Raw genomic sequence first — 25,744 nt, 5'->3', positions numbered from 1 at the left:
CTGGAGTGGACAGGACGCAGCCCCTTTCATTAGCACAGCAGCTAGTGTGGGCAGAGTGCTGGCCGTCCGTGTGATGAATGGCCCAGCCTCGTCGAGCACAGGAGCGTGACATGCAGAGGACACAGTGGGAGGAAAAGTCACAAATAAAGTGAGCTGAATTACCAGATAAAAATACCTGACAGATAGAGAGGTGCTGAAGGTGTTAGTTGCCTCACAGCTGCTGGCCTGCCCTCCTTTTATCGAAAAAGAAGCAAGATTCTGGGTTATCAGCCAGAGTCCAGTCACCTACTTCAAGGACAGGGCACAAAAGTGTGAGAGAGTGGTCAGTGCTAAATTTCAGCCATTCAGACAGAAAGTGGCTATTTTAAAAGCCATTTTTCAGGATATCTCTTCCCTTTTTCCAACTTACCGCACACATGGCTCATAGACAGCTTTAAAGTGACACCGAAAGGGAAAGAAGGTGCAATTAGCAGTGGCTACATGTGAAAACCCGCTTTGATTTATAATTCAGTATGGCTCCTGGTACTGAGGGATGAAAAAAAAAACATTCCTCAGAATTAGAGCTGCGACTGGTCTGTAGAGTGAGAGAGGGCAATTTGTGAGGGCTTTTGAGGTGCTTTAAAGGTGCACGTGAAGTATAAAGCAGAGAGGTTGAGGGAAAGTCACGACAGAAAAGGAACGTGATTGCCATACTAGGGGATCTTTATGGGTGGTGGAGAGAGGTACGTACCAGACACACTATCATAGTGCATGGCTAACTAGACTCTAGCGCCAACAGCAACATGGTTTCATTGACCGATTCACTCATTTTGAAATCTTATTTTATATTTTCGGAATGGTATATTATTTTTACGGCCCCAGCTATTTGTAATTCACAACTGCATTGTGTCTGTAAGCTGGCCATAAGTTGCCTAGTGCTGACAGGAATTCAGCTGAGAGGCACACGGCCATTCCCATGCCTTCTCTTCCATAGGAGACAGTTTGAGCAGCCGTACCCAGAGCAGCACTCTGCTCTCTTCTGATGAGGCTCTCCCTGGCATCAGCTCCGCGCCCTGGGAGGATAATGATCTGATGATGTCTTCTATTCCGAAGGCCTTCTAAAGCTAATGTGCTTATTTGACACTTTTGCGCGGCATGATCCCTCACACGATAAATCCCCTCTGTTCCTGCCGATGGGCGCATTCACACCCGAATGAGAATCATGAGGCCCCTTTGATCACAGAGTCCCCTGTTAAGGTTTTAAACGTCTCAATTCCCGGCTATGTTTGTGCTGTGGCGTTCCTCGTTCATTTCCTGTGGCCCCCACCACCCCTGAGCAGCTCAGGAGTCAACTCTTCCTCCTCTCTTCCCAGCACCAGAAAAGTCTTTCAAGTTTTCCTTGGGACCACGTAACAGCCATAAGCCCTGAGATTTTGTTTCTCCCCGTCTTTGTCAAACCCGTTGCCAAATATAAAAAGGGCCAATAAGCTGGGTCTTCTCCACCAGCTCTCTGGGTAATCCTCTGCTCCTCCACTTTCAAAAGGAATCAATTCAGAGGTTGTTAACGGGTGAACAGCATCGCGCTCATTTGTTTAGGAAGTTACTAAAAGTAGGATGACAATCTTCCCATATCTCTCAATTTTCACCAGTGGGAATGGGTTTTTCCTACAGTTATGTCATACAGGTCTTTGTATAAAAATACCAAACATCGTTAGTACCTCTATTCTGGCGGGAAACTTCAGTGTCTCAAAATCAATGTCACAAAATTTCCACACTTCAGCCATAAGAATATAAAGTCTGTAGAAAATCTCCGTCCTCCCCAATTTTACAGTGAAAAAATGCATCATAGAGCAGATTGCAGAATCTGCCAACCACCTTGGCTAATGTCAACCAACCAAAGCTTGAAGCAGTGGGGTGGTATGTTTCACTACAACCCTCCAGCCCCAGGTCTGGCTTCATAATTAATATGTTGTTGTATCAAAGTTGATGCCTTCGCCTCTCGAAATGTCCCCCCACGCCGCCCACCTTATTGAAGACCTGACCTCCAAGCAGCTGAAGGTTGCTACGGAAATTTGGCTCGCCCCAAGCGAAAACATCTGCTCCCCTTGCGGGGCGGGACGCACGGACCCTGCGGCTCAGCTGGGGCCACAGCCCAGCGCGAGAGCCCTTCCCCTGTCCTCACACGCTGACCCCAGCATTTATAACCAGCCCAGTGGCAGAGGCAGGATGAGGCGGTGCTGTGGGCCCCAGCGCGCTGCTCCATCACCAGGCCCACTCCTCCACCCCCAGCCTGGTCACTCCACACGCTGAGAGGACTGCTCCTGTCTTGTCATCCTCAATGCCGCCTGTCGAGTGCTGAGAGCAGAGAGCCAATGGGGAGATAGGCAAAGGAAGAGGAGGAGGAGGAGGAGAAGGAGGAGGAGGAGAAGGAAGGCATCTGTGGTGCTCCCACAAAGTGGTGACTGTTGGAGAGCTGACAGAAGCATCTGTCATCTACCCTCAGCCTTCATATACTCACCTGCTGTCCGAGAGCCTGACTGCCTCACTATCTGGCTCTCTCGCTCCAAGTGTGTCTATCTCTCTCATCTCCTCTGCCTGCCACCACTCCCTCCTCCCTCACAACAGCCCCGAATCTGAAGCTCTCCTGCGCCTCCCTGAGAAAACCTCTTGTATCTCCTCCTTTCACAAGCTCACCAACCAGGCGTGAATTTCAGTCAATCAAATAGTTTCACTGTCAGTAAAAAAAAACATTTGAATTGAGAGGATATTTGAACATTTTCCTTGCTTTCCTTGTACATTAACATGACAGTTTTTACCATTTTCACACACTTTGCAGTACCATGTCTATGTTTTCAAAACTCTTAATACATTTTCAACAACCATGCATAGTTGTATATATTTGATCAACACAATGCATCTTCTGTCACGTAAAATATAGTATCTATTGAAATCTGCAAACTTTCAATACAACTACAGAAAATATTGTCTGATAAATGCATAAAAATGTCACATACATACTCTGATGCAGTATTAGGCATATTTGGCATGTCTGGCCATCTTGCACTCATTGATGATCTCAGATGTAATGCGTCTGAAGAGTAAATGATTGAAGAAAAAAATTACAAATAATTTATTACTGTAAAGTTTCCCATATACATAAATATCCAATTACTGTGATCCTGTTACTGTGTGTGTGTGTGTGTGTGTGTGTGTGTGTGTGTGTGTGTGTGTGTGTGTGTGTGTGTGTGTGTGTGTGTGTGTGTGTGTGTGTGTGTGGTTGCGTATGTGTGCGCGTGTGTGTGTGTCTGTGTGTGTGCGTGCGTGTGCGTGTGCGTGTGCGTGTGTTATACATAAGCAGCAACATTGCAACACGACACTATTGCCTGACAGCAGAAAGGCAGGTAAACATGTTAGGGCTTCTAATGGAGGCACTGACCTGCTTGGCGACCACTTTATCATTTTCCAATGGCACCCGCGCCCCCCAATGTGCTGTAGGGTTGCCAGCAACGGAGGGGAAGGATGCCAATCGACACAAACACTCCGACGGCCCAAGGACATCATCGCTCACTCAAGTTGGGGAAGGTGCCCTTGAAGAGGACAACATGGGGGTCTCAGTGCAACACAACTCTGTCAGACCTCCTGGACACTGGGTGTAAGATTGTGTGTGTGTGTGTGTGTGTGTGTGTGTGTGTGTGTGTGTGTGTGTGTGTGTGTGTGTGTGTGTGTGTGTGTGTGTGTGTGTGTGTGTGTGTGTGTGTGTGTGTGTGTGTGTGTGTGTGTGTGTGTGTGTGATCGTTCCTGTAATCTGTGCACTTATACAGCGCAGATCAGGACACAGGTGATTTGTGGGGAACAGATTGTGGTCCCCAATGACTTTTGTGTTTCTCTTAGTTATTTTGTTGTTAAAAAAAAGTGCAACCATAGATTCAGGACGAGTTTGGTCTGGGCACCGTTACGTTTTTTTTTCTCTCGCTTTTTTCGTGCTTGTATCATTATGATGGGAGTCAGTGGGTCAGCGGGTGTGTGTGTGTCCATATTTTGTGTATAAGCAGGCTATTAATCTTCCACCACAAACAACATTCAGTGATAATAAAGGTTCATTAAGATAAGAGGGAAAAAATAACCATTGGGAAAGAGGTTTTGTATTTACAGTGCCCTCCATAATTATTGGCACCCCTGGTTGAGATGTGTTAAAAGCCTTAAAATAAATTCAGTGTTTATTGCAGAAGAATACTGTCACACTGAAAATTGTAGGAAAATGTAGCCTTCAACTCAAATGAATTGTAGGAAAATAAAAAAAATCCCTGACTAAAAAATAATTATTTTTCATTAAATCACCTGTTCCACAATTATTGGCACCCTTAACAATTCCCAGGAAATAAATATAATTGAAGCATTTCTGTCATTTCTACAGTAGTTTACAAAGTTTACCAGAGTATGTAGGAACATTTAATTAGAAATTCATCACTTCCTGTTTCCCTGGGGTATAACTATGACGTGACACCGAGGCCATTTCTCTTATCCACTCTTAAACATGGGAAAGACAAAGGAACACAGCATACAAGTGAGGCAGATGTGCGTCGACCTTCACAGGTCAGGCAGAGGCTACAAGAAGATTGCCACTCAACTGCAGCTGCCCATATCTACTGTGAGAGGAATAATTAAGAAGTTCAAAACAACTGGAACAGTGGTAAACAAGCCTGGACGAGGACCCAAGTTTATTTTGCCACCACGCACAGTGAGGAGGATGGTAAGAGAAATCAAAATATCTCCAAAGCTCACTGTTACAGAATTACAACAAATGGTAGCATCCTGGGGTCACAAAGTCTCCAAATCAACCATCAGGCGCTGTCTACACGCCAACAAGCTGTTTGGGAGGCATGCACGGAGAAAACCTTTCCTCACCCACAATCATAAACGCAAACGTCTGGAGTTCGCCCAGCGGTATTGGGGCTTCAACTGGGACCGTGTGCTTTGGTCAGATGAGACCAAGATTGAGCTTTTTGGCAACAAACACGCTAAGTGGGTCTGGCGTGCCACGAAAGATGCGCATGCTGAAAAGCACCTCATACCCACTGTGAAGTATGGGGGTGGGTCAGTGATGCTGTGGGGCTGTTTCGCTTCCAAAGGCCCTGGGAAGCTTGTTAGGGTGCATGGCATCATGAATGCTTTGAAATACCAGGACATTTTAAATCAAAATCTGTTGCCCTCTGCCAAAAAGCTGAAGATGGGTCGTCACTGGGTCTTTCAGCAAGACAATGACCCTTAAACATATGGCCAAATCTACACAGAAATGGTTAACCAGACACAAAATCAAGCTCCTCCCATGGCCATCTCAGTCCCCAGACCTCAACCCCATTGAGAACCTGTGGGGTGAGCTGAAGAGGAGAGTACAGAGGAGAGGACCCAGGTCTCTGGATGATTTAGAGAGATTCTGCAAAGAGGAATGGCTGAAGATCCCTCTTTCTGTCTTTTCCCATCTTGTGAAACATTATAGGAGAAGATTAGGTGCTGTTTTGTTGGCAAAAGGGGGTTGTACAAAATATTAACAACAGGGGTGCTAATAATTGTGACACACATTATTTGATGTCAAATAATTATTTCTTTATGTGGGATTTTTTCCCCACTGAATAAATGCACTTGTATTGAAGGTTGGATTTTTCTCTTTTTTTCCATTAAGGTCCCATATTATTTAGAGAAAAATAATAATAATTGGAAGCTAAAAAACACATCTCAACCAGGGGTGCCAATAATAATGGAGGGCACTGTATGTTCAGCACAACTACTACACTACTGCTCTTTCTACATATTATGCGGTGTGTGTGTGTGTGTGTGTGTGTGTGTGTGTGTGTGTGTGTGTGTGTGTGTGTGTGTGTGTGTGTGTGTGTGTGTGTGTGTGTGTGTGTGTGTGTGCGTGTGCGCGCGTGCATGTGTGCGCAGTGTACTGAAAATTCCAGTGTAAATAAATACCTTTTTTCCAACATTACGGTAGACATTTTCCCCGTCTCCATCGATGACACTGAGGTGTAGTGTCAGACTCAATGTGCACATAAATCAAACAGCGCCTCCATCTGTTTTCAAATCTGAACTGCAATGATACATGGCAGAGAGTGAGCCACTGAAAAGACAAAATCCAGCTACCATACAAATATTAATACTACTAATACTAACACTACTAACAAACAATAATATAATAACAACAATAATAATAGTATTATTAATAATATAACAATAACAGTAATAATAATAATAATAATAATAATAATAATAATAATAATAATAATAATAATAATAATAATAATAATAATAATAATAATAATAATAATATAATGGTTGAGGCATGAGAAAAAAGGGGCGAACAGAAGAGGATTAGAACAAAAAGAAGAGGACATTTGTTCCACAGGACACCCAGACTCCAGAGAGAGTGACTGAATAAGGTACTGTGCCAACTTCTCATCTGCTGAGGTGAAGGGTATGCCTGATTACAACCCCCAGTCATCCACCTGAGTGAGACCCCCACCGTGTTGGCCCTTGTCCAACATCAGGGTCACACCCCACAGGCTGGGCTGGGAGTCCTCCCTGGTCCAGAGCTATTCTTGGGCCAGGCCGCTCCTCACTCCACAAATACCCCCGCCAGGGATCCTCACCACTGACATGGCCTGTCCTTCACACTATCCCATGCCCCTATTGTCTCTTATCCTACTAGCACACATGCTTCCTTGCAGATGCTTTTCACACACACACACACACACACACACACACACACACACACACACACACACACACACACACACACACACACACACACACACACACACACACACACACACACACACACACACAGAGAGAGAGAGAGAGAGAGAGAGAGAGAGAGAGAGAGAGAGAGAGAGAGAGAGAGAGAGAGAGATAGCAAGAATAAGAATAAGAATAAGAGTAAGAGTAAGAGTAAGAGTAAGAGTAAGAGTAAGAGTAAAACTTAAGTCATCAGTGACTTCACTAGGTCCCAGTGGTAGGCTATACTTTCCATGAACAGTTAATGCTGAAAACACAATAGAATGGAAGCTGCAGAATTATGCAGGTGTCCACTTAGAAACAGAGCCTGGGTCAGCTTATCACCACTGGAGGGAGCTAGGCCTAAATCTTGTCCAAAGACCGTCCTCATGGAAAACACAGATTCTGGAAATAACACCAAAGAATATGGAACAACCCTATTTTTCCCCACCAGATGGCACCCTTGCAGTACCTTGGACAAGCATTTTGACCAACTTCTTGTAAGCCTTCTCTCCTTTGTTTATTTTGTGATCAGTTCACCACCTATGAACTTTAAGACGACATTTTAGGCAAATATGCCATCCCCTGAAATGGATTTAACGAAATGTTTGTGATCCTGAAATTCATTTGGGGGAATTGGCCGATATCAGCTGTTGATAATTGTGTTTGTGTGTGTGTGTGTGTGTGTGTGTGTGTGTGTGTGTGTGTGTGTGTGTGTGTGTGTGTGTGTGTGTGTGTGTGTGTGTGTGTGTGTGTGTGTGTGAGTGTGTGTGTGAGTGCGTACGTGTTTATTGGTTGTTTGGTTGGATGTTTTTTGGCTTGCTTGGTTGTTTTGATGCAGTAAGTCCAAAACTTTTCTGCTGGGACTCCCTCTACGACCCCCCATGTATTGCAAATGACAAACGTCCATGTGGATGAATTGAATCTTTGGAGCTGATGGAAATGACAAAATGAACAAGCGATTACATTTGGTTTCTAACTCCACAAAAAGAGGGCAGAAAGACTTGAAAAAATAAGGTGTAGGCCTAAAATAGTCAAATATTATATGAAACAGCTTACTTGGCGGAGGTCTGCGCTCTCTGAGTGCATCTAGTTATAGTTTTATGATTCTATGCGTTTCCTTTTCTCCGCGACCACCACCACCCCCATCCCTGCAGTACCTCTGCGACCCACTAGAGATCGCCATACCTTCTTTAGGAGCTGTCCTCAACGAATTGATGAACACATTCTTATAGACGTGGTATGAACAATGATCAGCCTTGCTCAGGAATAAAAGTATCCGTAAGGACATCTTATATTGCTTTTTTGAAAGTAGTATGCGACATTGATGCAATTAATTCATGCAAATAGGTTGTTGAATTGGTACAGCCTCGCTGTGAAAATACCCCCTACTTCCGATTTCATTTGGTACAGTCTCTCTCCGTACGCGCGGGAGTCGATAGTGCTAGTTGAAACGAGAGGTTTTCTGGGCCTGTCTGTGTTGCTGAAGGCTGGTAAGCATGTCCTACTCATTATTGAGCAAACCGAAGTATGTGACAGTGGTCGAGACATCCTTGCATCATACAACTAGGGTCGTGACTTAGGTATTGTAGTTAAGAGACGTGACACAGCACTCGAACAACACTCATACACAGTTAAAGCTCACCAGCAGGTCTGTTAGCAAGAAATGTATGCAGCTAACAAAACTTAGAACATGCATGGAAATGCATTGGGCAAACGGTTTCAAACGTGGAAGGGAAGAACTACGCAACCATACTGCTTCCCTACCTCCAACACATAACATCTGTCCGAGAATCCACGTTGTATTTGTTTGCATCGTATGGGGTGGGGGCAATGAATATCGACCACATTCCCTCAAAGCAATGTGGTGCGCAGAATGTTTCCACCATCATCCAAGTTCATGTCAACTGTTACAGTGTTGCAGCACGCTACTTTGTTACCACGTCCCTGTTCACTTTTATCTGGTCTCATACAGTGAATGATGTACCTTTCCAAAGTAACGTATGTTAAGTGTCCAAAACAGTGAAGCATGCTCATTGCTCATGCTTATCAATAGATTTGCGAATAATCACATTTGTCTTGTTATAATGAATATATTTTAGGAAACATGGCACACGAATTCAGACCTGGAGATCTCATCTTTGCAAAGATGAAGGGTTATCCCCATTGGCCAGCAAGGGTAAGCATTGGACGTCTAACTTGTTCATCATCACCACTGTTGCATTGGCATAATTGGAAAATAAAAGTATTGTGCTAATCTTATCAATGTGGCATTGGTTCTCTGCTCCTTTGAAAGATTGATGAGGTTCCGGATGGTGCTGTCAAACCATCCAATGTGAAGTTTCCCATCTTCTTCTTTGGTACCCATGAAACGTAAGTTCATCTGTATTTAACCATTCATCTTTCATTCATTCATCATCATTATCATCATTGTTCAAAACAATGCAAAGTGCTTGTTAAGGGTGTAGGTCAGGGACGTCATACTCCGGCCCTGTTGTTTGGCGGTGGTTTGCCAACTAATAAAGACTTGATGATCAGTCTGTAACTTAACAGTTAGGCTATTCTAACACGAGAGAGACATAATATCAAAAAGAAAACCCGGAATATGACTTAAAAGAAAATATTTCAATTTATTTGTATTTCATTGGAGGCAATATGTTTGACTCCTCTAGCCAAAGAAGACAAATGTTTGCAAACTAGGACAGAGGTCAGACATTTATTGATATTGGTCAATATTTTTGCACATATCAGGAGGGACTTTTGTCCATTTTTCTTTGCAGATTGTCTCTAAACCAGATTAAGTGGCTGTAGCTTGATTAATGGGAGCATCCGTTCCCACCATAGGATTACTACTAGTATAGGGTTAATATCTGGAGACTGTCCACTTCATGACCTAAATGTGCTTCTTCTTGAGCCACTCCTTTGTTACTTTGGCTGTATGTTGTGGATTGTTGTCACGATGGGTGACCCATCCATGACACATTCAGTCTAGTTGTGGATGGAAGTAGGTTGGCACTCATTTTGTTATAGTACATGTCTCCCTCCATCTTATTGGTGATGCTATGAAGTTGTGCTGTGATTTGGCCAGGCAAATACCCTTCCACTTCCATGCATGATGGTAAGGAATGTGTTCTCGGGATCATAGGCAGCATTTATCTTCCTCCAAACACAGTGAGTTGTGTTAATGCCAAACAGCTTGATTTTGATTTCATCTGACTACAGCGTCTCACAAACATATCCTAAATCAGTCTGATATTCATGGGCAAGTCTCAAGTGGCCCTGCACAGGTTCCTCCTTAACCCATTGTGTCCTGGAGCGAAATATACGCTGCATTCAAGTTATTGCGATTTGAGCTGTTTTCTTAAAAATGTGACTATGTTAGAGCCAGTGTTAATTTCGTCAACCATGACTATGACTAAAATATTTCGTCAATGCCCTTTTTTGATTTTCGTCATTTAGACTAAGACTAAGACTAAATTGGGAAGGCAATGACTAAAATATGACTAAGACTAAAATTGATTTTCGTCATTGTGACTAAGACTAAGACTAAATTTTAAAAAGCTGACGAAATTAACACTGGTATTAAATAAAATAGAGAAAAAGAGAACCAGTGTGTGAAGAAGTTTTATTCTGTACAGTGTGATATATGTTAAAAAGAGAAGCAGTGTGCGGAGAAGGTTTATTCTCTACAGTCAATGATATATGTTAAAAGTGTGTGGAGAAGTTCTGTAATGTACAGTGTTGACTAAAATGACGAAAATGACTAAAATTGACTAAGACTAAAATTGATTTTCGTCATTTAGACTAAGACTAAGACTAAATTGGGAAGGCAATGACTAAAATATGACTAAGACTAAAATTGATTTTCGTCATTGTGACTAAGACTACGACTAAATTAAAAAAAGCTGACAAAATTAACACTGGTTAGAGCTGAATGAACACATTCTAATGCAAAATGAATATTCTAGCTTTGAGATGCAACTTATTTGATGTTTTTATGTGCTTCAGAGGCTGAGATACTTAGATTTGAATAGGGAGAGGCCACCTTTTCCCAAAAAGGGCTTAGGCTAAAATGGGTTAAGCAAAGGTACTACACGCACACTGCAGAATTTTAATCCTCTGGCATTATCAAGTGTTTTCTTAGTGATTGAGGTCCCAGTTGCCTTGAGATCATTGCCTATCTCCTCCAGTGCAGTTTGATGGTGCTTTCTCACTGTTCTATTGAATCCTCGCAAGGTCAAATCTTATGTGAACCCAAGACATGCCGATTGACGGTCATTTTGTATTTATTAAATTTTGGAGGAAACCGTTGGCTCCATAACATCCAGTCTCTTGTGGTTTTGTAACCCATTCCAGCCTTGTTCAGGTTTAAAGAGGCACTAGGTAGAATGACGTCATTTGCGCGGTGCCCATGGCATGCCTGTCTCAAAATCTACACCGTAATGAAAAAATGCTGTTTAAATATACATGCTGTGAGACTGGTTTTCATCCTGGAATGCCAGCAGTTGATACAAATCTGAATACAGTATGTAAAGTGATGTTTACAAATGATAAGTGCTTCCCACGACACTCCCTTGGACCGTACTACCCAAAGTTGTAGTGGGGTTTTCTTACAGCGGACAGTGGAAGTGATCATGAGCGCCATCGTTCACTTACTAAGGACTTGCATGAGCGTCGGCTGACTCGGGACTGTGATTATTTAAACTTTTAATCCTACCTTGTCCTTGACCTCTGTTGACAGCTTTTTCGGTCTTTCCCGTGTTGGCGAGTCTGATTGATTGTGCAGGTGACCATTTACAGGTGTATTTAAGCCATTTTAGCCGGGAAATGCACATATGCTATTTACCTTTCACGCCGCCTGTTGCACCTGTGCGTTTTTACCATTAACGCCGGTAGTGACGTTCATGCGTTTTCAACAATGCAGACATTTTGTTTGGCAAGTTTTATGTTGTCTGATTGCCTAGTATACACATTTGGGAGGTAAAAGAGAGTGTGTGAGTCATTTGACTAACAAAATCTTTCCTGATTGGTTTAAATACATACAGAAAAATCATCCGAGCCTTTTTGACAGCACAGTTCTTCTCTGTCGGAGACTGGGGAAAAAACACGGTAACGATCATGGCTGATGTAAGGCGATATTGAGGACATTAATTTAGATTTGATTGGCAATGAGGATGAAGTTGAGATACCTGCCGATCCCATAGATGGAGGTCAGTGGATGGGAGTGATGTTTGAAGATGAGCAGGAAAACTGGCTGGAGTTTGTCAGCTTTCAAGATGCATGTACAAGTGTTAACTTTCTCCATCGTGTGAAGATGCCGTTCAAAAGGAAGCCAGGTGTCAAAATAGATGATGATGTCTGATGAAGGGCATGCTGCCCGAAAAGTCACATATTAAATAAGAGAAACGGGAGCTTGGTGTCACAGACTCATTTAAATTTTAAAAAAAAAAAAATCATGTTTCAAAAGAAAAAAAAACCCTGACTGAATGAAGTGTTACAGCAGCCTTGAGTGTGTGGGACCATCACTCTTGATGGTTCATCAAATACGTATTTCCCTCAATTAAATATTCTAAATCAATTAATATATTAAAATGTTATTTAAGTTATCTTTTTATATTCTGTCTCTCCATGTTTGAAATAATACACCTACAGACTGATCATGTCTTTATTAGAACGCAAACCAACAAAATCAGCAAGGGATCAAATATGAAACGCTGCAGTAGTATGAAAAAGTTTGGGCACCTATTTGTAAAATCACTACATTGGTTTATTTATTATTTATTCATATTTGGCAATTACTTAATTTTAACATGTGTTAAATCGTGACATACAGGTAACGTTTCAGCACTTCAATATTGATATTTGAACAACAAAACAGTGAGGTGTTCAAGGCCTATGCTAGCCACGCAGACACTTAACAGGTTACACCTTCCGCCGTCATGCAAACCCCAGATTGTTATGGTCAAATAACTAGCTCAGTCTTATCTCACCGTATTATGATTTCCCAAAATGCTTTTAGCATGTCCAGATGAGTTTTTGGTCACGTTTTTCAACATACTGTAGTATGAATATCTGGTGACTACAGAAAACCTATTTCATCATCTAATGAGGGTTTTTTTTTCAGTGAAAAGTATTTGCTGAGGGAACCATGTAGAAGGTTGGACAGTCAGCAGCTAGATGTTCTTGTAGTTCAATGGATGTGTAATGTGGCTTGTCTGTTGCCAAACTTGCCATTGTTCACTTGTGCCTTTTTAAACTTTTTTCCCAGCAAAAAAATATTTTCCTTTCACAAGGACCATTCTTATGCCTTTCCATGCTTTCCATTTTTAAGTTTTCCAATGTTTACATTCCTATGACTATAGAGAAACATTGTCCAGACCTTCCAGATAACTTGAACCTTTCTCCCGTTCCATGTTAATGCATTATATTCGTTTGAGGGCAGTGGGCAGTTGTTCAGAGCTCCCTATGTTGCCACTCTCCAAGGAAGAACTAAGGGCATCTGCTGCAACTGAATGCAATAGTTAAGGCACCCTTTTATTTTTAAAATGGTTATTGATTTATAGCCAAACTCTCTTTTTTACATTTTAATGTGATACAATAAAACTTGAACTATATAAATCTACTCTTTCGGCTTTTGGTCGGGAATGCAGTCACATGCCTACATATCTGTAGAAAAGCAAATGTGGCAGCTATTGTGTGATGTCTTATGACACCACAGCAATTTACAATATCTCATGGGGTGCCCAAGTTTTTCATACCACTGTAATAATAATATAGCTGCATACTCTATGTGCGGTACAGGCACATATGAAGGGAGTGAGTGTTTTGAAATGTGCCTATTATTTTAAGCAGTAAGTGCATGCACAAATTCATCTTTGGGGAAATGTTGAGTTTGTCCTGCAATGCCATTGCATATTTCAATTTTGGCTCGCTGTAATTTTCAGTCGTACACCCTTGGTCTAGGTTACGGCATGGACGTTATGTGGTGCGTAACTTGCTAAGCAAATGGGATGATGTAGATTTTGCATCCCGTTTCTTGAAGACCACAAGGATACAGCTTTTCACTGTGTGTATCTAATGGATTTCCACATTCTTTATATTACCACAGAGCGTTCCTCGGCCCTCGAGACATCTATCCATACTTGCCCAACAAAGACAAGTATGGGAAGCCAAATAAGAGGAAAGGCTTCAATGAGGGGCTGTGGGAAATTGAAAACAACCCAACAGTGGAGCTGGGTGGACCAAAGGTACCTGTTCAATCTTAGCTGGAAGCAAGTGTACCCACAACCTGGCGTTATCCACATTAAGCGTACATTTTCTCTAAGCTATACACTCCAGTCTTCACACTCTCTAAGGGCGAAATCACACTGGATGCAGTAGGAGGTGGATGTGTTCTATTGTTTACTAATGCAAATGAGCGTGTTCCGCATCCAATATCAGCGCAAGGCGCATTGTGGATTTTCTGCCTCTCCGCGCTGGGCAGATTGAGTTGAAAAAAGTTCAACTCAAGGCGGAAAATCCGCTCCAAGTCACCTGCAGATATCCAGATGTTCTATTATGACACCGTTATCGAAATTCATGTCAGATTTATGATCCAACTTCAGGAGCGCAAGAGAGCTCGTCTTCCATCCATTTTACATAGATGAATTTGCAAAGATGTTTGTGTATGTTTTCACAACACTCAAATAACACAACACCATAGATAACGTTGCAAGTGACCGCTCAGCTGTTACGCTGCCTAGTCATCCACGCTCGATATGATCACTACTGATCAATCAGCTCGACGCGCCTGCGCATCGCGGATTGTAAGCAGAAGTCTGCGTCCAGTGTGATCACGGCCTAACTCTGGATTTCTGCAATGGTGAATAATGACAGCTGACATCGCTGTTGGACAACCGCTAGAATTAATATTTTTTGTTAAGCACATAATTCTGTATGTGTTCTGCATAGTTTTGATGTCTACATTGTACTGTAAATAGCCACGAGAATAAAGAGAATTATAAAAGAGTAATATTACAGACCTAAAGTTTGAACACGCCTTCTCATTCAGTGCATTCTCTTTATTTTCATGGCTGTTCACAGCACATTTTAGATTTGTGAGAAGGGCATCAAAACTGTGCATGTACATTTGTTACACTAAAGGCGGCATATTATGGAACTCCATTCCTCTGCATATAAGGGAATGTCCCTCTTTAGCCACCTTTAAGATGGAGTATAAAAAGTGGCTTCGAGCCCAACAAACATGTTCACACTGATGGTCTGAGCCTCTACACAGTGTACACGCACACACGCACACACACACTCGCATAACACATGGCCCTATTTTTTGGGACCTTTTTATTTTCTCTTTTCCTTTTATTTACATGCATGCCTTTTGCTTCTGTAGTGGGTTTTATTTCTTTTGTTACTAACAGTCTGTTTTATTTTAAAGTATATTGCTTGTAAACATCTAGCCTGCCTATTGGACACCAGATGGAAATTAGCCATTGGGCTACAATCTGGCATGTTTACATGTATGTACATGTATGTATATGTTCATTAATGTGCAATGTCCTGAACAAATAAAGTAAAGTAAAGTACACCAGTGCCCTCCCTCTAATATTAATTTGCCACTAATACCTCAATACTTTTTCACTTCAGCAGATGATGTCCGCTGAGTCACTGGAAGACAAAGACTCCAACATCAGCACCGAGAGAGAGGATGAAAGTGATGGTGGTGATAAAGAAAGGAAGGTGGGCGTTCTTTGTCAATTTTGCAAACCAAATTGCCTGTGATTGTCATGTGTTCAACCTCATGAAAACTTTCCTTTGAAGGCTAGGTCTGCCCCTCAGTGCAAGTCTTCTGACAAGCTTGCCTCTGTACCGAAGACCCTCTGTCCCACGGATCCTCATGATGTTTAAGCATTTGGATGCTACTGGGTCCCTTTAGGAAGCTAGGCCCTGTGTTTAATGCCTGCATCGTGCGGCCCCTTGTGTTTAATGTTTTTGGCCTAGGTGTCTGGCAGTGAAGCGGGTCAGGAGGAGGAGGAGGAGGAGGAGGAGGAAGGGCAGATGGAGTTGTCAGGGCAGGGGCCCCTGTTTGAGGAAGTACGTACTGTCCCCTGCATGATTGGGAGCGGTGGCCAATGGACAGGTGTTGCTGTGGTTTTGCTGGGGATGATTCCGATTGGGGATTGCATGCTGTGTACTGTGTATGAAAGCTGCTGCTACAACGGCCTTATTTCCCATATGGTACTGTGTTGGCAGTCACCAGGACAAGGTTGCATTCATGGTGATGAGGAGAGGTAGCTTTTTTGTTGGTGCACTCTCTTAGAGTTTCCTCTGAGACTTTATACTGCATATTCACCTCTGCCTCTCTGCATATGGAGAGCTGGTTATAGCATATCTCCTGCGTTTTCCAGTGCAGAGAAGTACGACTTGTACTGCCTGAGCAGCGGTCTACTCTTCTACCTGAGCCATGATCAGTACAGATTGTGTTCTTATTTCATCGTTATGACAATCCCAACTTAACTTGATGTGCCAATGCTCTTTCCTTAATATGTATATTATAATAATAATAATGGTAAAATAATACAATTATAGATAAATAATTGACAATAAATAATGTTCATCCTTTTTGCACGTGAGCTTTTTTGATGCCTTTCCTAAGCAGAACAAAAATTTTCAATTACTCAAACGCATGATCTATTGTCAATAGCTCCTTATAGCGGACGCATGAAATTAAAATCAATAAGAAATCGATGAAATTTGAACCTTTATAAAATGATTTTACCTTTTTGCTACAGGGTTCTACAGACACCCCACCCAAGCCCAAAAGAAGACGAATGACAAAGGTAGTACAGTTAATCAAACCTGTAAGATAATGGCACATCTTGTTTGTATGGCAAACTGGAAGTTTCTGCTTACCTGTTAACAGGGGGAAGCAGATCAGGACTCCGAACAGAAGGGTGTCAACATTCATTCATCAAGCCCACCTGGTATGGCCACTGTTACTTTCACAGTTATCTTGTCTTACTAACCAATACTACAGTATGTACAGCTCCAGGCCTTTTTATTAGAATAGCATGAAAAAGTTGATTTATTTCCATAATTCCATCAATAATGTTAAACTGTCATGGATTGTAGATTCATGGCCCAGTTTTTTAACTATTCCAATCATTATTTTTTTTCTTTTTATATACTGTACGTTGGCCTTCCAGCTAAAAAAAAACATAAATTGGGGAATTCGCAGCATTAGAATATTGTAATAAAATCACATTTTTCTTCATCAAAATTCTGGTCACATTAAATCAGTTGAAATTTGGTACTTTCTACATAACATGCAATGTTCAATACTTGGTTAGGACATTCTCTGTCTTCTTATCACCCAGTGAGCAGACGGAACGTCTTCTGATTGGCTGAGCAGGTGTCCTTTATTCCCCGGTAGCAGGACACCTATGATGTCATGCGGGCGTGCGGGCGTCCAAGTTGCTTCTTTTCTAACTTTCTGGCGAAGTGCCGTTACTAGTTCTATCGCATCTGGTTGTCTAGTCAAGACCGCGTCGTTAGTTCTATCGCATCTGGTTGTCTAGTCAAGACCCCGTTACTAATTCTATCGCATCTGGTTGTCAAGTCAAAAACCCAGTCGTCAATTCTATCGCATTTGGTTGTCAAGTCACCCCAACATTCTGCGCGCGTCCTTATGCCTCCGATAGAGGCGCGTCTCACTAGATTAGGAAGTGGTGCCCATAGCAACGTACCAAGCGCAGTGGTGAATCTACCTTCTCACGAAGCCTTAGATCAACATGTTAATAAATGAATACTTAAATGCTGGTAACCGGGTGATAAGCGGAATAGCGGCCTTCGAGGTGTCCCGATATCAAGGGAAAATGGACTTGGCGAAGCGAACAGCCCTTCGGCTGCGCCGTCGGGCTGTTTAGAACGCTCCGCCTCGTCCATTATTTCCCTTGATATCGGGACACCTCGTCGTCCGCTATTCCTTACATAACGGCCATGATGCGTTTAACATTGAAGTCAATGGCAAAAACAGTGCATGGGAGTTATGGAAGCTCAGATATCATTGATGCTTTGCTGTCAGCTGTTCTTGTTTGTTGACCTGGTGCCCCACACTTCCCTCTTCAATATACCCGAAGATTTCCATGCCACGTTTTGGTGTTAACTCAACAGTTTAATTCTAACTCAACATAAATTAAACCCCATTCATTTTCAATGGGGTTTCATTTCTGGTGATTTAGGGATGGGTATTGGCAAAGGGTTCACGATTCGATGCGCATCACGATACACATGCCTTGATCAGATTCGATCTCGATGCATTGGGATTCATGTACTATTGCGATGCTTTACGATATTTACTATTCACTTCTATGAATAATAGCATTCTTAAGTCCATTTATTTTACTTAAGCATTTTAGCATCTGGAAGAGCGCTTTCATCACAACAGAAATATTACCTACTCGCTACTGAACAAAATAGCCAGTGGCAAATTCAATTTTAGTATTTCATTTAAATAATAGATTGTCATGAATCGATGCAGTGAAAATAAGTATTGCGATACATTGTCATGAATTGATGCAGTATATCATGATAATAAGTATTGTGATGCATTGTGGTGACGATTTTTTGCGCAACCCTAATGTGTGTGCACTTTCTGCTTCCAGGTGGAGATGCACCAAAGCGGCGAGGCAGAAAGTCCAAAGCTGAGAAACTGCTCCTCCTGCAACAGCAAGCATCACACGAGGCCAATGGATCAGACAGTGACATGTAACAATCTTTCTGACGGTTCCGCTATACTTGTAGCTAAGTGTGTGAGAGTTAAATTTTTTGATGAAGGAAATGCTTGTCTGACAGTACCTAAAATGTCTTTCTGACCGTATCTTCGTATCAACCACCTTAGTATAATTTCACATACTTGTTTTGTATGGCTTACGTAACAGGGAAACGGAAGATCCCAAACGGAAGCGAGGATTTGATGACAAAAGCAAACGCCAAGAGGAGGATGACGTGAAGGTGGAAAGCCGGAAGAGAAAAGAAGAGTCAAAGAAGGAGCCAGAGGGAAAGCGGAAGAAAAAAGCCAAAGAGGAGAGCTCATCTGACTCAGAGGATGAGGTAAGTGAAAATACTATCTTAATCAAATATGAAAGCAAAACATGAAAGGAGTAGTTTACTGAGGGCTCCTTTTCCATATACAGGTCCTTCTCAAATAATTAGCATATTGTGTTAAAGTTCATTTTTCCCCATAATGTAATGATAAAAAAATAAACTTTCATATGTTTTAGATTCATTGCACACCAACTGAAATATTTCAGGTCTTGTATTGTTTTAATATTGATGATTTTGGCATTGAGCTCATGAAAACCCAAAAAACTCATCACGCTTAGGTATTTTGGTGATTATGGACATTCTAAATCACCAGACAGAACATTCCATTGACTTTCAATGGGGTTTCATTTCTGGCAAATTAGAATGTCCATAACCACCAAAATACCCAAGTGTGGTATAGAAATCTATGGGGTATAATGAAAAGGGAAGTGTGGGTCACCAGATCAAAGAACAAAAAACAGCTGACAGCTAAGCATCAAGGATATCTGGGCTTCCCTAACCCTCATGCAATGCCACTGCCATTGACTTCAATGTTAAACACAGTCAGGTCAGCAGTCTAACCCATGACTGCGGTTTTGAGTAATGAACCAGGCTGAGACTTTTTAAAGCCTCAGGACGCTTTTACCAGTGTTTAGAGTTAATTCGTTGATTCAGATGATTAGGTTAATAGCTTGTTTAGACAACCTTTTCATGATATGCTAATTTTTTGAGATGGGAATTTTGGGTTTTCATGAGCTGTATGACAAAATCATCAATATTAAAACAATACAAGACCTGAAATATTTCAGTTGGTGTGCAATGAATCTAAAACATATGAAAGTTTTTATTTTTTATCATTACATTATGGGGAAAGAATGAACTTTAACACAATATGCTAATTATTTGAGAAGGACATGTATATTGGCACATTGATACAATATTCATGTTAATGGCTCTGTACTGTCACCATGCTCTTAAAATGAAATGAGACGTGCTGTAACTGCAGACCTTCAGCTTTAAAGGGGAAATCTGATGTGAAATGGCTTAAATGGTGTTAAAGCATGATGCTCCGCGCTATTTTTTTTACATACTGTACCTCACCTGCTTAAGTCCCCTGCATTCAGAAACCCAGAGCTAGTTAGCCGATGGTAACATTTCTATTTTTGTTTATTGTGGGCCTTAAGTCTGTTTAAAGTCATGGAATAGGTTTTTCATTTTATTCTAAGTTATGTTTGTACGAATGCTGCTGGCAGGTCCCAAGACTTTTCATTTTTACATTTTACAATTTAACACAGACCTAATGGATATGAAGATTTGTCAGTATGTACTGTTTTTAATATTACGTGAATTATAATGTTCTCATTTATTGGTTGCGCATATTGGTTATCGTTCTCCCAATTCCTTTAATATCGGTATCGGCCCTGAAACATCTATGTCGGTCAACCTCTAGTTGATGGGATAATTTAAGGGAAAAACACACACACTCCTTATCATGGACCAGCTGAGTAGCCCATTGTCCCATTACTTTTGGTCTCTTTTAAAGCAGGAGGCTCTTACAATTTGTCACAGCTTCTGTCCCATTAATATTATTTGGCTGTAAATGCCCTTTAACTAACACTAAAAGTTTGCTGTTAAAGCGCTCATCATGTTTGTCATTTTGAATCCATTTTGATGGTGTATAATGAAATAGTATATGATGAAATGTCAATGCCAATGTCCTAATGTCTTTGGATCTGACTGTACCTTCAAATCCCTGTAGAAAAACAGTGGAACGATTAGAAAGCGCAAATCACTGAAACTTCAGCAGAATACCACAGACTCTGAAAAAGACGATCGCCGCCGCAAAGCAGACGACACCAAAGAGTAAGTGTCAAGTCCTCCACCCATACTCTGTGGCACTAGAAATATGTCAGTCCTGAAGCTGCTGAGGGAAAAGGAAAAGGTTATTAGAGCACCATGATTAGCATATTTAGTGAGCATTCACACAGACTATGCTTTGTCGCTGACATGAATTCCTCTTCAATACTATAGTGAGACTCTTGTTTCCTGACATTGTTTTTCCTGTAGATTAGGAAAAGAAGATGGCAAGAAGGATGAACATAAAGGAGACAAAAGAAAAGGTACATTAAACATTATCTGGTTAGGACAGCCCTTCCTCTTTCACATTTTGAACAGCAAAAGCTTTCACCTTTCACCTCATACTCAACGGAAGAGAAATAGTGTTCATATTTGTAATTTGCTCTAACAAGCTTCATGCATTTCAGAAATATCTACTGAACATCGTCTTCATAGACTGCTTGGAGAAATCAAGATGTCTTTAAAGATAGACAATCAGGTGGGTTGTTTGTATTCCACCATTTAGACAGCATCTTTTGATTTAGTCAGTGCTTGTAACAGCTCTTGAATTAATGAAATATTCTCTGTTTATTGCCATGCATTGTAGTCCAGTCAATCTTGCCCAAAAAGGGCAAAACATGGGACAGATTGCAATAGTAACGGTTCCTACTTTTTAGTTATAATTTGCATAACATCTACCAACTCCTATTCAGTGGAACACATTTTTTTTCAAGGTCAAAATTGGGAGCTTTCCCATTCATTTGTCCATAGGGAGACATATAGGAGATATGCACTAAAATGTTTAAACTATGAGCGTTCACAGTTGGAAACACACATTAAGGCAAATATTCTTGTGTTGCACGTTTTCTGAAATATGATGAGTACATAATATGCAAATGAGGTCATATCTACTGACATGTGTTACAAAGTATGTGGTAACAGACCAAACGTAAAACAAATTGCAATAGTATTGGTTCATACATTATATTGATCTTTAAACCACTCTGCATCACATACAGTTAGGGCCAGAAATATTTGGACAGCAACACAATCATCATCCTTTTCCACCCTATACCCCACCACAATGGATTTGAAATAAAACAAACAAGCTGTGCATCAACTCTAGACTCTCAGCGTTAATGTGAGGGTGTTAAAATCCATATCGCATAAACAGGAATGAAATAGCAACGTTTTTTGTGTGTGTTGCCCACTTTTCAAGGGATCAAAAGTAATTGGACAGTAGGCTTCTCAGCTATTTTCCAGTCAGATGTGTGTTATTCCCTTACTACACCATCACAAAGATGTCAATACAAGGTCTTAGAGTTCATTTGAAGTGTTCCATTTGCATTTCCATATATTTTTACGGAATATCCATGAGATCCAAAGTCCACCTGTCACCATCAGTGATGCAAGCCATCATAAGGTTGAAAAAAATCAAAACAAACCCATTTGAGAGATGGGGAAACATTGAATATGACTAATTCAAGAGTTCAGAATGTTGGAAAAAAATAAATACCAGAGCAACACCAAATTACCTGGCAGACATGGAAGACAAATGCTGTGGATGACAGACAATATTCTGTATCTGGTTAACAAAAACCCATCTCCCAACAGTTGGCCAGATGTAGAACAGTGTCCGGGTGAACGGTGGATACATGTCCAAGGCAACAATCAAGAAAAAGATCAAGAACATTGAGGAACACATCACCATAGGAAATACAGAGGGTTTACTAAAAGATGTAAATTATTGATTGCATCAGAAATAGCAATACCAGATTTGGCTTTGCCAAACAACATCTTTAAAAGACTGTATAGGTCTTGACCTACATCCTATGGACCGAGGAGACAAAAATCATCTTGTACAAGGGTAATGGGAAGAAAGGAGTATAGAGAAGGGAAGGAACTGCTCATGATTCAAAGCATACCACCCAATCAGTGAATCATGGTGGTGGTAGTGTTATGGTGTGGGCATGCATATCTGTCAATACCATTTTCCCCTTGTATTTATTGATGATGAGGACTACCGACAAAAGCCAAAGGATGAATTCTGAAGATTTTTAGGCTATATTATCATGTCATATTAAACCTAATGGTTCTGAACTCATTGGACAATGCTTCACAGTGCAGAGGTACAATGACCCAAAGCTCCATGTGAAAGCACCTAAGCCATTTCTACCCCAAAAAAGTGGAATATTATCCAATGGCCCAGTCAATCACCTCACCTGAGTACGGTTGAGCAAGCATTTCACTTGCTGGAGGCAAAACTGAAGGGAAAATACCCTAAGAATAAGCAGGAACTGAAGACTGTTGCAATAGAGAGCTCACCATAGCATCACCAGAGATAAAACCAAGTGTCTATTGATGTCTATGGATTGCAAATTACAGGCTGTAACTGACTGGAAAGTATTTGCAACCAAAAAATTGAAAGATTGATGTATAAATACTAGACTGTCCAATTACTTTTGGTCCCTTAAAAATGGGGTGGCACTGATAGAAAATGTCTTAATTCCTTCACAGTTCATTCGATTTGGACGCAAACACCCCCATATTAAAGCTGAAAGTCTGCTGTTAATGTACATCTTGTTTGTTTAATTTCAAATCCATTGGGATGGTGTACAGCACCAAAAAGGTGAAAATTGTGCAGATTTCCAAATATTTATGTCCCTAACTGTATAAAAAAATCTACCCTCGTCAATTCAGTAGAACATACTTTTTCCAAAGTCAAAATTAGCAGATTTTTCCCTCTTAATGGCAAAATGCGTTGAAAATGTGCTACTTCTGACTTCGAAGAAAGTATGTTCCACTAAAGGGATGAAGGTGATTTTTCATATGTGATGTGTGTGGGGGGGGGTTAAGTATCAATAAAAGGTATAAATCATTAACTTAGAGTGTAGTGGAAAGTGCGCACATCCAGCAAAAAAGCATCAGCAGGTGCCAAATCAAAAAACTGTCACATGTAGGAGCGGGAAAGGATCTGCACACTGCTTGCAAAAGACTTAATTTATTAGGAGCAACGTTTCGATCATAGAGGATGCCTGAAGAAGATTTATGATCGAAACGTTGCTCCTAATAAATTAAGTCTTTTGCAAGCAGTGTGTAAATCATTAACTTGCCATTTGTTTTATGTTCAGCCCGCTGATGCATATTTTTCCACATATTCAAGTAGATGCGATCTCATGAATCTTTTACTTTTAATATGTCATTCAGATATACCAAGGGATTCCAAAAAAGTTTAATGATTGTCATTTGTCCCATTTGAAATGTTACTCTAGATTGACTGGACTATTGAGTCTATCTAGTTTTGGTGCGTGATTGCCTATGGGTGAAAGCCACAAGTGTGACCGTCTTTGTCTAAAACCTGTCTTCAACTGTACATGGTATTTGCTAAAGGATTAATTGCCTTTATTTTTTTTTGTCAGGATGTGAAAAGATGCTTGGGTGCTTTGGATGAGCTGAGTTCATTACATGTCAACCCCCAGCACCTCGTGAAGAACTGTGAGCTTATAGCCACGCTTAAAATGGTACTGATGCACAAGAGCTGGAAACACACCTGTAACTCAGGCATGGTTTAGGAGCCTCATGTATGCCCTATTAATTCACATGTCATTTTTACATTGTCATTAAGATTCGCAGGTTTAAGGCCAGCCAGGACGTCATGGACAAAGCTAGCATGCTGTATAATAAGTTCAAGACCATATTCCTTGAGGGGGAGGGGAACTCTGTGTTGAGCCAGGTGCTCAACAAATCCCTGGCGGAGCAGAGGCAGTTTGAAGAGGCCAAGAAAGAAGTGTTGAAGAAGGCTGAGCAAGCCAAAGTCAATCGAAAGGGTAAGTAGCCCTTGTGTCTGCCAAATATAGTTAGGAGCTCTACACCACCTTTTGCCACTTAACCCATTGACGCCTAAGGCACCTACAAAAAAGGGTGCTGAATGCCTGAGACCTTCTTAAAAAAGCAACCCTCAGCCTGTAAAAACCTAAATATCTTAGCTTCTGAAGCACATAAAAATATGCACAAAGTTGCATTTAAACGCTAAGAATGTGTTCGTGTGTTCATTCATCTCAAACAAACAGATATTTTTAATAAAGTTGTCTCAAATCTCATGTGCCTGAATGTTGCGTAATGCAGCTCCAGGCGCCAGGGCCAATGTTGCAAAACGCAACATCAGGCATCAATGGGTTAATAGTTTCAACTACACATCATGGCATCATATTTTACATTTCTAGGAAGGTCCTGCTTAATGAACATGTGCACTCTCTCAATCCTAGTTGGAGGTTTCGTGCTGAGTATTGATAATGCTGATGCTGGTCTTTTGGGGGTAAACAGAGGGCCAGGATGTGAGTGATGAATCCGTTCCAGAGGTGAAGCAGCCCGAGTCTGAGCAGAGTAAAGCATCTGAAGAGGCCCAAACCACAGAGGAAGGGTAAGGGTTTAGCTTGACCTTGCTTACTCAACATTAGCCTCTGAACATTCGTATTCACTGATTTCACGTTTCTGAACCTCTCACAAGTATTTGTGGTTATCAGGTAATATTCAGATATAGAGCATATTCAGGTATACGTAGAGTGTCACAAAAAATGAGTACACCCCTCAAATTTCTCCGGAGGTTATATCTTCATGGGATAAGAGTGAAGAAACTACACGGCGAAGAAACAGTGTAAATGTACAGTATTGGTCTCTTAAACTCAAAACACAGTCTTATTTCAAAATACAGACATAAATATCCCCTGGCAAAAATAAATGGATCCCTCAGTGAAAAGGGCCAAAGTGTATTTACTTAATTGTCTTAATCCATGTAATAAGTTTCAGGAGGTTTATTGTCATTGTCATACAAGGCAACAAATTGTGTGTGGAGCAACAACAGCAGCAGACCAATTTTGAAATAGTATATAGTGAAAGTGCTGATACATTAACAAGAGCAACCAGAGATGGCAACCTGGCCAGCGTTGTGCGTGCCTACGTGCCTGCGCGGGTGAGCGAGTGAGCCAGACGGAGAGTTGTAGTAGTTATGTAAGAGAAGAGTACCTGACACTGCACCTGCAATGGGTGAATTTGGTCAGAGCGTCATGTGGCGTCCTGTGTC

At 41.2% G+C, this 25,744-nt stretch overlaps 1 protein-coding gene across 7 annotated transcripts in view; it reads left to right on the top strand.

The window, feature by feature from the left end:
* Positions 1–8,158: 8,158 nt before the first annotated feature.
* psip1a (PC4 and SFRS1 interacting protein 1a) overlaps positions 8,159–25,744 on the top strand; it is a 28,173-nt gene continuing 10,587 nt past the window's right edge. For 2 of the 7 annotated variants that reach the window (XR_010038098.1, XR_010038099.1), the window contains exons 1-16: positions 8,159–8,243; positions 8,853–8,929; positions 9,047–9,123; positions 13,859–13,997; positions 15,391–15,483; positions 15,745–15,837; positions 16,536–16,583; positions 16,667–16,727; positions 18,408–18,510; positions 18,684–18,855; positions 20,588–20,691; positions 20,896–20,948; positions 21,093–21,163; positions 24,084–24,185; positions 24,290–24,491; positions 24,930–25,084. Coding sequence is in view for 5 of the 7 variants with exons in the window: in XM_063218347.1 (XP_063074417.1) it covers positions 8,858–8,929; positions 9,047–9,123; positions 13,859–13,997; positions 15,391–15,483; positions 15,745–15,837; positions 16,536–16,583; positions 16,667–16,727; positions 18,408–18,510; positions 18,684–18,855; positions 20,588–20,691; positions 20,896–20,948; positions 21,093–21,163; positions 24,084–24,185; positions 24,290–24,491; positions 24,988–25,084 (1,487 nt within the window). In the remaining 2 variants the exon portion in view is untranslated. Of the gene's footprint in view, positions 8,244–8,277; positions 8,334–8,852; positions 8,930–9,046; positions 9,124–13,858; positions 13,998–15,390; positions 15,484–15,744; positions 15,838–16,535; positions 16,584–16,666; positions 16,728–18,407; positions 18,511–18,683; positions 18,856–20,587; positions 20,692–20,895; positions 20,949–21,092; positions 21,164–24,083; positions 24,186–24,289; positions 24,492–24,929; positions 25,085–25,744 lie in introns of those variants that run through there. The other 5 variants (XM_063218347.1, XM_063218351.1, XM_063218349.1 and 2 more) reach the window with 4 other exon arrangements.

The sequence above is a fragment of the Engraulis encrasicolus genome, chromosome 16 (assembly GCF_034702125.1).
Source record: "Engraulis encrasicolus isolate BLACKSEA-1 chromosome 16, IST_EnEncr_1.0, whole genome shotgun sequence".
Classification (NCBI taxonomy): Eukaryota; Metazoa; Chordata; class Actinopteri; order Clupeiformes; family Engraulidae; genus Engraulis; species Engraulis encrasicolus.
Note: the sequence above shows the minus strand (reverse complement) of the source record. Positions and strands in the feature narration are given on the sequence as shown.